General features: G+C 38.9%; 1 protein-coding gene across 6 annotated transcripts in view; it reads left to right on the top strand.

Moving 5' to 3' along the window:
* Positions 1–17162, top strand: part of Wapl (WAPL cohesin release factor) — a 70418-nt gene continuing 53256 nt past the window's right edge. For 3 of the 6 annotated variants that reach the window (XM_055607985.1, XM_055607986.1, XM_055607981.1), the window contains exons 1-3: positions 1–448; positions 3199–3719; positions 16085–17125. In XM_055607985.1, the coding sequence (XP_055463960.1) occupies positions 3221–3719; positions 16085–17125 (1540 nt within the window). In that variant the 5' untranslated portion in view covers positions 1–448; positions 3199–3220. Of the gene's footprint in view, positions 449–713; positions 878–2478; positions 2590–3198; positions 3720–16084; positions 17126–17162 lie in introns of all 6 variants that reach the window. The other 3 variants (XM_055607982.1, XM_055607983.1, XM_055607984.1) reach the window with 3 other exon arrangements.

Genomic DNA, 17162 nt, shown 5'->3' with positions numbered 1-17162 from the left:
GGGAAGCGGAGTGACGGAGCGAGCGGCTGTTGGAGGAAGGAGGTGGGGGCCGGGAGCGCAAATGGCGTTGAGATGGTTCAGGGCCCTGTTCAAACTCCAGCGCTGACCATTCACCGGCGGAGGCGGCGGCGCAGAAGGCGGCGGCGGCCCAGCGGGGGCACGTAGCAGGCTCGGTACCGGCGGCGGCCGCCAGGGAGGCCTAGGCCCTGCCCGGCCGGGGCGCCTGAGGTGGGGAGGGAAGTTGCGGGGCCGCCGCTCCCCCCCCTCGCCCGGGCTTCCTATTTACCGAAGCGGAGCCGCGGTCTGTGACGGCCGCCGAGCCCCCGGCGTCTCTTGGCGCACCGGTCGCCACTGTTCTCCGCGCGGGGCTTCTGCGCCCGCCCGTGGGCCGTTGGGAGCGGGAGAGGCGGAGGCGGCCCGAGGCCAAAGCACCCGCCAGGCGCCTAGGGTAAGTGAGGTCTCGGGCGGCCGCCTAGGCCGGGAGCTAGCTGGGGCGGGTGGAGGAGACCGGGGCGCTGCGAGTCTCGTTGCTCACCTGGCTTCTAAGGAAGTTGGGCACTGAGGGATTTGAAGAACTCTCTCCCTCCCCACCACCTCCTATTTCCCTTTTGAGTTCTTTTCCGGGCGGCTACTTGATTGACTTCTCTCTTCCAAACCGGGTCCGGCTGACTTCAGTCCTGAATTCTTTCCCCCGTCGTTTCCTCCTCCTCTAGCAGTCACCGAGGCCTTGCTTCGGGGACTCGGTGGCAGAAGCTTCCGGGGCGTCCAAAGCGACGTCCCTTTCCTGGGCGTTGGGGGTTGGGAGGAGAAAAGTTGCCCGAGTGTCCAGCGCGAGGGGTGTCTCGCCCACTGCCTCCTGGCGCACTCGCAGCCTCAGGTGAGGATCTCTACTTGCCTCTGTTTGCCCCTTCCACTTTCCCCAATGCCCTTGGTGGGTGGGGGTGGGGGTTCCTGGAAGAGGCTGGGTTTCTGTGCAGTTTAAGTGTAAGGAGTCCCCCCCCCCCCCCAGGTTTCACTAATTTAAATCCCTATGCACTTCCCTCAAAAGTAAGCTGGGCTTTAGGGTGAGGCAAAGTCCCCAAAGATTTAAAAAAACAAAAACAACACTTAGTTGTGAGTCCTCATTTTCTTTTTAGTCAGGAGTGTTGGTGAAGTTTGAAGCCTGAACAAGATAGTGTCTGAAATGTATGTAAAATGTCATGCCAAACATAAATGCCTACACTTGAATTTGTATATATGCTTAGATATGCTAAGATTGCAGTAGTCTGGTAACTTTTTTTTTTTTTTTAAATGGACGTTATGGAAAACAAAAACAATCACATAATGAGCTCTTGTATTCATGTCCACTGGATTCAATAGATAATAACTCAGCCATATTTGTCTTAGCTACAAGCTTCCCATTCCTTAATATTAAGAAAATCACTGATATTTCATCAGTATTTAATGATGTTACTACACAGTGTATGTTTGTGAGACATGATCTCTTAAAAATACACATTTAACTCAGTATCAAATATACATTTTCACACCTTAATCTTGCAACAGTCAGTGCTTTATGTTTTTAGGACTGTTTTTACGGTGAGTTTTTCAATTGTTGCCATAAAGGAAATCAAGTCTAGATTTTTGGTTTGGTCTTTAGTCAGCATTTTTAAGATGGATTGCCATGTATATGTGTTCAAAACATTCCAGCTTTGTTGTAATATATATAAATGAAAGTCTGCATATCACACTTAAAGAAATGACTTCATTTTCTTGTCTTTGTTAGCTGCCCAATTATACTTTGTTGTGTTTAATAGGCTGTATTTAACAAGAAGGACAATAAAAGCTTGTTAAGTGTTCAAAACTACAAAATGGAAACTAAATTATTAGTTTGTCCAGTCAGGATTGATTTCCTTTCAAACTTTAGGGGGGTGGTAAATCTACTGAATATTTGCTGAACTAAATTAGATAGTGATTCATTAAATTGTAAGGACTTAATAAAAATATTAAAAGTGTAGATCAAAAACATTTGAAATATAAGTTAAATATTAGTCCTATTGTAAGTTTCAGAGTAATGAAGTTTTTTTTTCCAAGTTCTTAAGCAATTGCTCACCTTCCCCCTAGAAGTGATAAATTGGTATTTAAATTACAGAAGGTCAGAGTGTTTAAAAAATGGATAAGGATTGACTATGTTGTATTGTAACTTGTATTTTTTAAATGTTTGATTTTTTTTTTTTTTCCCCTGGAAAAAATTTTCCAGTGTATTTATTTTTAGGTACATCAGTTAAATAGGTTTGTTTGTAAATTGGAAAGAAAAAAATAAGGGTTATATATTTCTACATTTATATAGTAAATTACCTTTGTTCAGTGGAGTTCTCCAACTTCAGAAATGTCACTTAGCAAATGAACATAGCAGTATAGAGATAAAGAAGATAGAAGAATAGTTTCATCAATTTAGGCAGATGACCACTGAAGAACTTTTGTTTGTTTTGTTTTCAGGCAGGGTTTCTCGGTGTAGTCCTGGTTGTCTTGGAACTCACTTTGTAGACCAGGCTAGCTTCAAACTCAAGAGATTCACCTGTATCTGCCTCCCAAGTGCTGGGACTAAAGGTGTGTGTCACCAGGTCTAGTGAAGGAATTTTTCTTTTTAAATCAGTTAAAATTACTTTAGACCAAGAATAAGAATCTTTACGGTTGGGTAGAAGCTATAGGTTGTACTATATAAGAAAATGAGTTTTTCTGACTCTATCTTTGTATGAAGAGCTGTAAAAATTTCAAAGAACTAAATTTAGTCAACTGACATTGTTTAGATCCTGGAAAACATAACATAATTTGGTTAGAAATATTGTATTTGGATATTTACTCTATTTAGATTATTTTTCTGGTTAAATTGTGTATGAGAACAGTCAATTTGGAACTTGAAAAATGTTTTAAGTTAGATTTGTAGGGTTACTTCCTTGTAACTTGGTTAATAGAAACCTTTTTTTAATTTTGTAAGTTTCATATGAATGTGTACTTATTGTAAAACAATAGCACTACCAAATGTGATATATGGAAGTAAAGGATACGTTGAGCCTCTTCAACTTATTTATTTAAACTAGTTTAATAGTTTGTATACTGAATGATGAAAACTATATAAGAAGTCATAGGATTTTTTATAGAATGCTTAAAACTTGTTAAAAGGTTGTTAATTATATTTTCTTAAATTTCTTTACACAGGGAATATGAAACAGGTGTCAAAATGACATCCCGATTTGGAAAAACTTACAGTAGGAAAGGAGGAAATGGCAGTTCAAAATTTGATGAAGTTTTTTCCAACAAACGGACTACTCTTAGTACAAAATGGGGAGAGACCACGTTTATGGCTAAATTAGGGCAGAAGAGGCCCAATTTCAAACCAGATATCCAAGAAATTCCGAAGAAACCTAAAGTAGAAGAAGAAGATACTGGAGATCCTTTTGGTTTTGATAGTGATGATGAGTCTCTACCTGTTTCTTCAAAAAATTTAGCCCAGGGTAAGGGTTCATCTTACTCAGAATCCAGTGAAGCTGCTCAGCTGGAAGAAGTCACTTCTGTACTTGAAGCTAATAGCAAATTTAGTCATGTGGTGGGTGAAGACAGTACTGCTTCTGATAGATGCTTACTTGTGGAGGATACTTTGATCGGGAAAGAAAAGAGCACAAATAGAGTCCCAGAAGACAATGCAAACAAAAGTAGTTGCACTAAATTAATAACTTCAGGTAAGTTTTGATGTTTTTTTTGTTTTTTTGTTTTTTTTTTTTATAAGCCAAGAGAGCTTTCTGTAAACCATTTGTGCGAAATTAAATTTTAATTTATTATTTTTGTGTGCATGCATATGTTTGGGAATTACGGGACAGTATTAAGTTGTTTTTTTCCATGTTTATATGGGTCTCAGAGATCAAACTCAGGTTGCCAGGCTTGCATTGCAAGCACCCCTGCCGAGCTTATTGGCACCTTAAAAGGTGTGCGTGCTCAAGTGTCTGCATGTGTGTGTCACATTTGTGTGTTATTAATACTTTTTTCTTCTCCTTGCATTTGCGATTATTTGGGGCTATTGATAAGTTTCTGTATATTTTATATATGGGTGTTTTGCCTGCATATATGTTTGTGCGCTGTGTATACAGGGTGTCCTCAGAGGCTAAAAGAGGAGCTTCTGGAGTTTCTGAATTCCAATGAATTTTTACTCCGCTCTCCTCCCTTTAGAGATTAAAGCTCAGAGAGTTTAGGTGACTTTCTGAGATCAGCTAGTGGTAAAATTGAAATGAGATTTAAAAAAAATTAATAGATTTATTATTTTATACCTGTTTTTGCCTGTATTTATGTGTGCATACCACATGCATGCTTACTGCCTGCCAAAGTCAGAAGAGGTCATGTGATCCCCTGGAACTAGAGTTACAGATAGTTGGGAACCACCATGTGGGTGCTGGGAACTGAACCCAGGTCCTCTGTAAGAGCAACCAGTACCTTAACCACTGAGTGAGATTATTGATTGTTTAGATGTTGTTGAGCCTGTTTGTTCAGCTCTGGGCTAGGCTCTTGAGAATACTGTTCACTTTGAATTGGGTAGTATTCTTAGTGTCATTTCTAGCTGATTGCAGATAGTTGTTTTACATATGAGGCAGGTGGCCAGGAGAAGAAAGAAACTGGTGAGTTCTTAAAGTTATCATGGAGGATCAAGGGTACTGTCTTGGAGTATGGGACACCGTTGTCAAGAAGAGTGCCTGATAGCAGAGGGCTGAGAAAAAGATAAATGTTTAGTAAGAGGAATACGAGCATTTACTTCCTTAAGTCCCTTTGGTGATGATGTGTCTTTACATATATCCAAATTGCTGTTGGAAATTGCCAGAAACTGAAAAACAGTTTTCTATTGCATGAAATAGGTTCCCACTCCAGTGTAGCTAAGTTGTAGTTCTGTTGCCAGTAGTTGGATTGACTCTGAAGTGAGATTCCATTATAATGAATTTTGAGGAGAAAAATATATACTAAAATACAGATAAACAGCTCTTCAAGAAAAAGAAAATCATTTTGATTCCCTTGTCATGGAGGCACACTAGTGGGAAGGGAATAATATAGCAGCATGGGTTTTTTTCTCTTTTCATTGACTTTCACTCTGGTGACTATAGCTATAGGGTAGAAAGCAAACTTTGAAGAAGTGTTTTTAATTTTTGTAATAGTCTTAGCCTATTCTAATTGTGCATAATTTGGTTATTTTTATGAATCATGTATAAGTTCACGTATTTAATTAAAAGTTTCTGAAAGAGACTTTTGAGCTTTGTAGATTTTCTTTTCATAGCCTCTTCATCTAAACTTTTTGTTAGTATTTCGTGTTTTTTTACATGTTTGTCATAGCATCAGTGCCTTTACTTTCACTCAGAAAGCTATTAAAAGTTTTATCAACAACTTGTTCCAAGTGCACAGATTAAAAAGTTTCATAGTGTCTTAGCAGTCAGGTAACTGTTCAATCTCACCAGCTTATCCAAGCTTCAATTTTATTTTTTCCAGTAGTACATGTTAAGTGCATCTTTTTCTCTGTAGAGAACTATGTGATTAAGTGTTTGATGATATTACAGTTCTTTGTTTTAAGTACTTTTTAATGAATAGTACTTTTGAAAATTATGGTTAATTTGGAGAGGAATTCATGACAAAAGTCATGATGAAACAGAAAGGTTTGGCTAGTAAGATAGCCTAATAGGTAAAGCCTAAAAACTTGAGTTTGACTTCGGGAACCATATAGTGGAAGGAGAGAATCAACAACTCCTGCAAGTTGTCTCTGACCTCTATACACTCATGCATACCATGACTTGTGTGTCCCCACACATGTGCACATACTCATATACAAAAATAAATGAGTAAATGTAATAATTTTTTAAAACATAAGTGGTTGCCATTTTAGAAACAAATACTTAATAGATAAGGTAAAGAGCAGAAAGAATTACAAACTATGACTAAGAACTTTCAAGACATTATAAAATTTCCAGTTACACAAAAATAGAATATTGAAAGAACTTTGGGTATTCAATAGTTGGTGTATGGAAGGCATCTCTTCTCTCCTTATGATACTGGGAATTGAACCTAGGGCTTTATGCATGCTAGGCAGTCATCTACCACTGAGTACCCACTACCTCAGTGTATGGCAAATTGTGTATTATCTGTTCTACCTACTACTCGTCCTACCTTCGATTATGTATTACTCATCCTGCCAATCCATTAGGTATTCATTTTCAAGTGAATTCAGTAGTTCTTGTTGTTATCTGCAGATTTTTCCTCTTAAATTTTCTAAACAAAACATTCTGATTTCATTGGCTTTTTAAACTAGTCAATTAGATAGATGTGACACTAAAAAGACTGAGCAGGAGTTGGTGTTCATCTTTCTAAGACATCTATAGTATTATATTAATAGATTTACTTGACCTTTTATTTATTAATTTTCAAAGACACAGTCTCACTATGTAGCCCTGGTTGTCCTAGAACTCACCATATAGACGAGGGTGGCCTCTGCCTTCTGAGTGTTGGGGTTAAAGGCATGCACCTCCATGCCTTGCTTAAGATTAATTTTATGTTTACGTGTCTGTGTTATGTGAGCGTGAGTGCAGGTGCCAGAGGCATTAGATTCCTCGGAGCTTGAGTTATAGGCAGTTGTGAGCGATCTGACATGGGTACTGAGAACTGAACTCAGTTTCTCTGGGAGAGAAATATTTATTCTTAACCAATGAATCCCCTTCAGACCCTTACTTACCCCTCTCTCCCTCCCTTCCTCCTTCCCTTCCTTCCTTCTTTCTTATTAAAGACATTGTGTGTATATGTGTGTGCATGAACATGGTTAGAATGTGGAAGTTAGAGGACAGTATTTTGGAGTCAGTTCTGTCTTTGTACCAGGGGTTACAGCAAATTAATTCACTATCGGGCTTGTATGATAAGTACTTTTACCAGCTAGCTAACCCATCACCCACTCTGTGGGGGTTTGGTTTGTTGAGACAGGATCTTGTGTATCCTAGGCTGGTCTTGAGCTTACTGTGTGATCAAGGATGACTTTGAACTTCTGAGCCTCCAGCCTCCACTTCCTGAATGTGAGAATTCAAGGCAATTTGCCAGAATACCTGGTATATTTGGTATTGGTGATTGAACCAGCCAGGGCCTTTTGCATGCCAGACAAGCACTCTACCAATACTTGGCAAGTATTCTCTAAAGTTTGAAGTCCAGGACTGTGCATTAAAACATTTATACTGGGTGGTGGCTGTATACAGCTTTAATCCCAGCACTTGGGACACAGAGGCAGGTGAATTTCTGAGTGAGGCCAGTCTGGTCTATAGAGTGAGTTCCAGGACAGCCAGAGCTACACAAAGAAACCCTGTCTTGAAAAACAAAACAAAAGCTATTAAACAACAACAAACCTATGCACCATTTGTGTGCAGTGTCTGTAGAGGCCGAAATAGAGTGTTGGGACTGGAGTTACAGTCAGTTGTGAGCCACCAAGTGTACTGGGGCCCCTGGAAGAGCAGCCAGTAACTCTGAAACATTTCTTAGCCTAGGAGTTTTTAAAAAGGTTGCTTTCGATTTTTATTGAGGTTGCTTCCAGTTCTCCTTTGTTAGTCTGGACTCGTGAAAAAAGTATGTAGAGACTTATATTTCTGCCTGGCACACTTTTCATGCCAGCCAGCTGGGATTCAGTCTACGTATCCTGCCAAATATTGAGATAACTATAGCATAGTCTCTTAATTTGCATGGTTGGTTTTGTAGCCAGTAAATTCCCATTTGCTTAAAGCTGTAATAAGTGTGTGAACTTGTTGGGGGTTATTGTCAGGACATTATAAGCTTTGATTTTTAGAACCAAAGTTGATTTTCAGAAATTCTACTTTTTAACAGTTTTTTTTTTTTAAAGACTTATTTATTATTTTATATATGTGAGTGCTCTATGTGCATGTACTCCTGCATGCCAGAACAGGGCATGAGATCCTAGTATAGATGGTTGTGAGCCACCAGGTGGTTGTTGGGAGTTAAACTCAGGGCCTCTGGAAGAGCAGACAGTGCTCTTCACCGCTGAGCCGTCTCCCCAGCCCCTACTTCTTACAGTTTAAAGTGAGCTAGAAATGGGCTGGAGAAGTGGCTTAGTGGTTAAGAATGCATATGGCTCTTGCAGAATACCTGAATGGCTCCAGGACCCACTGGTAATTACAGTTCCAGGGGAATCCAACGAACACCTCTGGCCTTCGTGAGCACCTGCACTCTGTATATTTATCTATATACAGGCATAGAACATGCATATATTTAAAAAACTTTTTTAAAAGGTGGCCTACAAACTTATCTGAGATACTGTTTTCTACTTTTATTGGATATAGATTATTAGTGAGGATTGTTAGAGAATCCTAACAATATCAGGAAGTTACTTCCCTTTAGATAGTGACTATTATTTTTTTTTATAAAATATATTTGTCATATCTCAAGAAAATTTGGTAATCTTTTTTTATTTTTTATTTTTTTCAGTTACAGCTAAGCCTTTTATATATCAGTCAATTTTTTTTTTTTTTTTGAGATAGGGTTTCTCTATATAGTCTTGGCTGTCTTAGACTTTGTAGACCAGGCTGGCCTCAAACTTAGCCATTCACCTGCTCTGTCTCCGGAGTGCTGGGACTCAAGGCGGGAGCCGCCCTGCCAGGCTTATCAGTCAATTCTTAATCATAGCCTTGTAAAGCTGGCTTAATTCCTATTATGTTAAGGGTAAAGCATCATTCAGAAGTTGGATAACTTGAACTAAGTGGAATAGCTGTGAAACATCCAAATGAAAAATATGGTGTATAGTATTTGTTGTATTCTAGTAGGAATGAACTTAATAATACATGGTTTTAGGATTAAAACAGCTGCCATAAGATAAATTTTATCTTGATGTTGAAGCAAATTAAAAATTCCCCTTTGTTTCTGTTTAAATAATTTTTAAAAAGGTTTATTTCATTTACATGGGTATTTTGCCATATACATGCATCCATATACATGTGCACCACGTACATGCCTGGTGCCATGTATCACGTGGAATACGACATTTGTAAGCTGCCATGCTAAGAATTGAACCTGGGTCCTCTAGAGGAATATCTAATGTTCCTAACCTCTGAACCATCTCTCCAGCCCTTGAGACAGATTAAGTGTTTTTTTTGTTAGATTTTGCAGTTTCTGGGGATTGTACGCAGGACCTTGTACATCTACCATATCCCCAGCCTTCATTTATTAAGTAGATTTTGATCTCTGTCTGGAGACTATATAGCACAGGCTGTCCTCACATTCAAGATATAGCTGAAAATGTTCCTACTGCCTCCACCTCCCAAGTGCAAGGGTTACAGCGTGTACATCACACTTTTTTTTTTGTGACAGGGTTTCTCTGTGTAACCTTGGGTACCCTGGACTCATTTGTAGACCACCTGGAACTCACAGTGATCCACCTGCCTCTGCTTCCCCGAGTGCTGGGATTAAAGCATGTGCCATCTACACTTTTATTTCTTATCTCTCACCCCCACCCCAAAAAAGCAATATTGCTCTCAAAATTAATAATTAACAAGAGTAAAGGGTTCAGGATACCACTAACATGTTTTCCCTCAGCTCCAGGAGAATACTAGCTATGTGATAAGAAATGAAAACTGTAAGCATACTGTCCTCATGTATGTTGATTCAGGAGGCATGCCATTGAGGTGTGCTGAGCATGGTGACATAAATTTTTCTAGTATTTCACAGAATATTTTTCCTGCACACATATTCTGTACCCTTAGAACTTAGAGCCAGTTTAAAGGCATGAACCACCACACCTGATTATATTGGGTTTTGAGAGGGGAGATCAAGGATGGAGCTTAAATAAGCCCTAATTTGCTGGGTGTGGTGGCACAAGCCTATAATCCCAGCACTCAGGCAGAGGCAGGTGGAATGATCTCTGTGGGTTTGAGGCTAGCCTGCCTTGTCTCCAAAGTAAGTCCAGGACAGCCAGGGCTACACACAGAAACCCTGTCTCAAAAACAAAAACAAAAAACCTTGATTTAACAAATATTAAGTATATAAATATTTGAAAATGTAGAAATACACAAAGTCATTAAATATTTGAATTGAGTTGTGAAGAAATTTCTATACTTAAAGGGTAGAAAAAAAGAGGAAGAAACTAAAAAAGAAAGCTAATATGTAACAGCCAGAGTTATTGAAGAAAATATGCCCCAGAAGCCAGCAGAAGGTTTCATGAATGGCTCAACTAAATTGAATTGGATTGCTGATACAAAAGTTAACTAAATGAGGATTTCACAGGAAGGTTGTAGTGGCCTAAGGATTTAAAAAATTCACATATGTAAATGTACATGTTTTAAAGAGAGAAGAACTATGACAGCTGGAAAGAGATGGCATGCCCAAATTCGGTAATATGAGGAGGGGTTATTTTATTTACAAAGGTATAGGAGGGATGTAGGAAAATCACGGGGATGAGGCCCAACCTTGCTTCTTTACAGTGGTGACACTATTATAACCCAGACCCAAATGGATTAGGAGTTACCTAAGCCATGGTGAGGAGGCCTGCTTTAAGAGGAGTAGTAGCCCTCTTTTGAGGATGTGGACACAGGAAGAAGTTCAGCTTTAACCTAATTCTGTTGTCCTCCTGAGGGCATCAGCTTCTTACGGGTAGAACCCTGTAAAAGCCTAAGGATAAAGGCTGTTTTGTGATGAATGATAGGGAGTTGATTTGATTTTGATTGTTGTGTAGTGGGCCTGCTAAGTGGTGGTACTGGAAGTGCTGCTGGTGGTGGTTGTTGCTCACGGTGGTGATAATGGTAATGCTGCTGCTGCTGATGATCATGATCATCATCGTCATCATAATCATTATCATCATCATTATTCAAGGTCTTGTTGATCAGCTCCGTCTCCCGAGTATTAAGATTTTAGGTACACCACTATGCCCAGTTTTTGAGTAGTGTTTTTGAAATGGTTTTCAAAATGAACCTTTTTTTCCCTCGGTGCTAAATATTGAGCCTAGAGCAGGTAGGCAAGCACTGTATATTGAGCTACATTCCCAGTCCTCTTTTATTTACTGTGTTATCTTTAAAATGACACATAACCTTGTGTTTATTAGTATATTTTATATTCCAGTTGAAAGAGAATTTACCTTTCAAATTTTGATATAAAGTCTATTCACTGAGGAAGTTGGGAGCTTATTTATCTATTAGACAGTTTCTAACCCAGAGTGGCCTCAAAATCCTTCTGTAAAAGAAAATGACCTTGAATTTCTGATTCTCCTATCCCCCTCCCGAGTGCTAACATTACATTCATGCACCACTCTTCCTGAATTCAGTGCTTGAAATTGAACCCAGGGCCTAGTACATGCTTGGCAAGCTGTCCATCAATCAAGCTATATTCCCAGCCCCTAGTTCACTAATAATGGTTCATTCTGTGGCTTTTTAGGTAACTGATATCTACATGTTTCTTGACAGTGAAAAGTAACTTATCTTCACTTCAGAATCCATGAATACTTTCTCTTTTGGTTCTAGAACCCAAGACCTTGAATATATGTATGCACATTCCATCATTGAACTATAGCCCTAATCTGTCCTTCCCCCCATCAACTTCTACACTGTTTATGTCTCTAAAAACTCATACTTGTTGAGTGTAGTAGCATGATTATAATCCCAGCATTTAAGGCAGTAAGGCAGGATAATCTCTTAATCTGAAACTAGCCCAGATTACATAGTTCCAGGTCAGCCTTGGTTACACAGTGAGGTCTTGTTTCAAAACATACACACATTGTGAGATAAAATATTGCTGTGTGTGTATTTATGATATATTATGCCTTTATTGCATTTAAAAAATAATTTTAGGATGTACATCAAACAGTATTTGTAGATAAACCTTGTCCTTTTTAGCAGCCTCATATTTTCCCGTTGTGTAGGTGGGATGACCATGACTCCTAATCTTCTTGCCTTTACCTTTCAAGTGCTTGGGTGCCACCATGGCAAGCAACTATTTTCTTCTAATGGACAATTTGTTTAGAGACAGGGCTTCTGGTATAAAATTAAGAATCTGTCAAGGACAAGTAGTCATGTAATCTTCCTAGAGGAAATGAGAGTTGAGATAGAGTCACTGTGTAACATGCTGGCTTTGAATTCACAAGCCTGATTCACAATCTTGGTATTACCAGGCTTGTGTCCTTACACCTGATACCATTTAACTGCCCGTTTGTTTAGTTTTTTTGAGACAGGGTTTCTCTGTATAGCCTTAGCTGTCCTTTGTAGACCTTGAACTTATAGAGAATCTGCCTGTCTCTGCCTCTCCCAAGTGCTGAGATTACATGTGTATGCCAGTTGCGCTCAGCAAACTGACCCTTTGATAAGGCAGAAGGATTTAAAAATTGTGTGTGTGTATATTCATGGAGGTCAAAAGGATAACTTGGAGTTAATTCTATCACAGAGGTCCCAGGGATCAAACTTAAGTCTTCAAACTTGGCAACAAATGCTCTTAACCACTGAGCTATCTTGCTGACCAGTGTCTTTTGATTTGTTTTGTTTTCCTGTGTAACAGCCGTGGTTGTCTTAGAACTTTCTATGTAGAGCAGACGGACCTGGAGCTCACAGATTCACCAGCCTCTGCCTCCCAAGGGCTGGGATTAAAGGTGTGCACTGCCATGCCTGGCTGCTGGCCTGTGTGTTTATTTAAGTTGCTTACTGGTTTATTTTTTGGGACAGGCCTGGGAATTAATCATTGACTAAATGTTCTGTAGGCTTGCTTAACAGTCCAGCCTTATGGAGATATTTTCTTACTTGAGCTTCCTTCCTTTCAGATAATTCTAGCTTGTATCAAGTGGACATAAAAACTAGCCATCCAAAGAGAGAGAGCCCAGGTTGGACCCGCTTCATTGGGTCCGTAGGGAACTCCACAGAAGGTAGGGAGAATTGTGGGAGCCAGAGGGGTCCAGGATACCAGGAGAGCACAGCCTACAGAAACAACTAAGCAGGGCTCACACAGGCAATTGCCAAATGGGTCTGTGCTGTGTTCCTGCATGTATGTAATAGTTGGGTTTTGGGGGACTCCTGACAGTGGGAGTGGGGTTGTCTCTGACCTTTTGTCTGCTTTTGGGACCCTTTTCCTACTACTGGACTACTTCGCCCTGCCTTAATGTAAGGGTTTGTGCCTAGTTTTATTGTATCTTGTGCCATGTTTGGTTGAATCTTTCTATTTTCTGGAGGGATGATCTTAAGTGGATCTGGAGGAATGGAGGGTGGGGAAGCTGCAGCGGTATGCATTATATTAAAGAAGATTTAAAAACAAACAAAAAACTAGTCATCATATTGCCCCCTTGCTCCTCCACTGGAACTTGTGTACAAATGACTTTACCTGTTAGGAAACTGGTTTTGATGTGGGAGGACAGTTAAAAGTAGTTGCAATCTGCAGTTTTGGATAAGATGGTAATAACCTTTAAAAAGCAAGTCAAGATTTTTTTTGTTGTTGGGAAGTTAGATAATAGAGAAGCACAGCACATATTTTACATGCTAAAATACTGCTGTGGAGAACTTGGGCTGGTTTTCTTATGTGCAAGTCTGTTGATTAGCTTTTACCTACTGTGTAACATTTTAGAAGTTTAAAAATGTACTAAAGTAATAATTCACTTTTTCTTTAGCTATAACATGGGTTGTTTGCTAGTAACTTACTGTATACTATTTCCTTACTGAACGATGAATGCTGAAACTTTCCTTACAGAACTATCACTCTTCCTTACATGTTTACAAAGCTAGGCTAGCAGCAGTTACTCTTTAAATCACATAAAGGCAACTTCTGAAATGCATAAACACAATACAGACTCTGAGTACAGGAGAAATGAGGCCAATAAAATAATGTTTTTAAAACTATAATAAAGCTTATTTTTAGATTTGTCTTTTTTCCGAGACAGGGTTTCTCTTTGTAGCCTTGGCTCTCCTGTCCTTGGCTTTGTAGACCTTTGGCCTCAGAGATTTGCCTGCCTCTGCCTCCCTGAGTGTTGGTATTGCAGGCATGTATCACCACGCCCAGCTAGATCTGTCTTTAAATCAGAAGAATGTTTATACCTAAAATAGAAAGTATTCATTTTTGAGATAGTAAGATAGTAGAAGCCAGGTATTGTGCACATGAAGCAGGAAGATCACTAGTTTGAGGCCATCCTGGGCTCCACAGGGAAACCCTGTCTCAAAAAACAAAAACAAGCTGAGTGAGGTAGCATATAATCTCAGCAGAGGCAGGTAGATGTACATGATTTTAAGGCCTGTTTGTTCTACATAGCAAGTTCTAGGCCAACCAGTAATACATAATGAGAACTTAACACCAAAACCAAAACATAATACAACACATTACCCCCATGAAGTCCCAATAGTGGAATACTATACAACTATAAAAATGAGTTGATGGTTAGAGAGCTGGTTCACTGCATCGTGGCACATGTGTTCCCACACATACCCAAATCAGTAAAAATGAGGTAGTTTAACTTAGTTACATCTTGTAGACAGGTATATAGTTTAAGCACATCAGATATTTACTGAACAGAGGCTTTTATTCCAGTAATTCATTCTGGCACTTTGAAGTAGATAAGCTTAAAGGTTCTCTGCCGAACACAGGAGGAAATTGAAGTTCTCAGGAAAACTTCAGAAGAAAGTACTCTTGGCAGGAGATCTGTAGAACTAGCTTAACCTTGGTATCACACTCCTAGACTCAGTTACCAGTACCCTTTTCGTTTATAGAAAGAGTAGGTTTACTTTTAGACTTGACTTTGCTTATTATGGCCCTTCAAAGTGTCTCATGTCATGGTTTTTAGCTTTTTAGGATTGCTGATTGATATTTCTAGTTATTGTCCACAGTGAGGAAAGTATGTAAGAATAAAATGTGTACCTTTGTTACATATTAGGTGTCTCCTAAAGGTAAGCAAGTATGGATCTTAGCTAAATGATTGATGGATTGTTAGTGATTGAACTTAGGGCTTCATGCATGTTAGGCAGATGCTCTACCACTGAATTCAATTAGTATACTTGTTTTTACTTTTTGAATAAGTGTCTTAAGTTTCCCAGGCTTGCCATGAACTTGGAATCCTCTTGCTAGGATTACAGGCCTGTGACATAATCAAATTACATTTAAACTCACTGAGTACCATCAAAAATTATATAGTGAATTCATGCATGTAAAACATTCTTTTCGACTGTATTTGAAACTGTTCATTAAGGTATGTAAATAAGCTGAGTGTTACGGCACATACCTTTAATTCCAGCACTTGGAAGGCAGAGGCAGGTAGATCTCGTTGAGTTTGAGGCCAGTCTGGTCTACATAATGAGCTCCAGGACAGCCAGGGGTGCATCATAGACTCTGTTTCAGAACAAAACAAAAGATTTGTAAATAGCTTTTCTTCAGGCAGTTTTATTATTTGACATAGAATAAATATTTGTTGGTGATATTTCTTTGAATCATATTGCCATTTTTTACTTGGAAGGTAAAAAAAGTAATTGCTTCTGATGATAAAAGTATAAAGCAACAAAATGAATTCCTTACATATAAAATAGTCATGTTACGTTTCCAATACTGGTTGATATTCATAAATAGACACTATAGGTTATATAGGTATCAGAGCCATTGTTAAAAATCATGTGGTAGTGGTGGCTTTTGGGATTAGAAGAAATGCAGAAATAGCCAGAGAAGCTTCCTGTAGGCAGGTTTCTAGACAAAACTAATATACTATATTTTTAGGTTAGTACAAAAACCCCCGAAAGGTCTTCATTCATTGTTACATGGGTTTCAATTCTACTAAATACTTCCTAATTTAAGCATAGTTACTTGAAAGTAAAAGTGTCATCTAAGTTTCTTAATAATGCTAGAATCTCTTCTGAGTTCAACGTAACAGTTTTAAGAGGATTGGGTGCCCATGGGCATGGCAGCTGTACATACTGACAAAGGTAGGAAAGCAAATAAAAAAATACCTGTAAACACTTTTTAAATATATAATTTGAAGTTTTTGCAGCTATTTCGAGATTATTCTGCACTACTGTTCAGATACTGTTCTGCTGTTTGTTTATTTGCATACTGATGACATTCATGTTTTTAACCTGACATTTTCATTTTATAGATAAAGTGGAGAATCTTAGTGAAGAACCTGAAAAAAATAGTCACCATTTTCACAAAAATGCTGAAGATAGTACTAAGAAACCCAATGCAGAAACCATAGTGGCTTCTGAATATAAAGCTGATGAAATTAAGGAAACAAATGATACTTGGAACTCCCAATCTGGAAAAAGATCAGAATCTCCATCCGAAAGTTGTCCAGTCAAAGGATCTGTAAAAACTGGTTTATATGAATGGGATAATGATTTTGAAGATGTCAAATCAGAAGACTGTATTTTAAGGTTGGATAATGATTCTCTTTTGGAGATGAAGGATGAAGATTTAAAAAATCGATTGGAAAATCTAAATGAAGCCTTTGAAGAAGATATTATACAAAGTGTTCTTAGGCCAAACAACTGTAGGACGTACTGTAGGGCCAATAAAGCGAAATCTTCACAGGGAGCATCAAATTTCGATAAGCTAATGGATGGCACCAGTCAGGCCTTAGCCAAAGCAAACAGTGAATCAAGTAAAGATGGCCTGAATCAGGCAAAGAAAGGTGGTGTAAGTTGTGGGACCAGTTTTAGAGGAACAGTTGGACGGACTAGAGATTACACTGTTTTACATCCATCTTGCTTGTCAGTTTGTAATGTTACCATCCAGGATACTATGGAACGGAGTATGGATGAGTTCACGGCATCCACTCCTGCAGATTTAGGAGAGGCTGGCCGGCTCAGAAAAAAGGCAGATATTGCAACTTCTAAGACCACTACTAGATTTCGACCTAGTAATACTAAATCCAAAAAGGATGTTAAACTTGAATTTTTTGGTTTTGAAGATCATGATGAGACAGGAGGTGATGAAGGGGGTTCTGGAAGTTCTAATTACAAAATTAAATATTTTGGCTTTGACGATCTCAGTGAAAGTGAAGATGACGATGACGACTGTCAAATGGAAAGAAAAAAAGACAAAAAAAGAACTAAAACAGCTCCAACACCTTCCCTACAGCCTCCTCCTGAAAGCAGCGACAATTTGCCGGATAGTCAGTCTAGTACTAATAATGCAGGTAAGAACTGTAAGATATGTGTGTATATAATATTACA

Source organism: Psammomys obesus, unplaced genomic scaffold, assembly GCF_907164565.1.
Source record: "Psammomys obesus unplaced genomic scaffold, mPsaObe1.curated_primary_1811, whole genome shotgun sequence".
Classification (NCBI taxonomy): domain Eukaryota; kingdom Metazoa; phylum Chordata; class Mammalia; order Rodentia; family Muridae; genus Psammomys; species Psammomys obesus.
The sequence above is the reverse complement of the archived record's forward strand: the minus strand, read 5'-3'. Positions and strand labels throughout refer to the sequence as shown.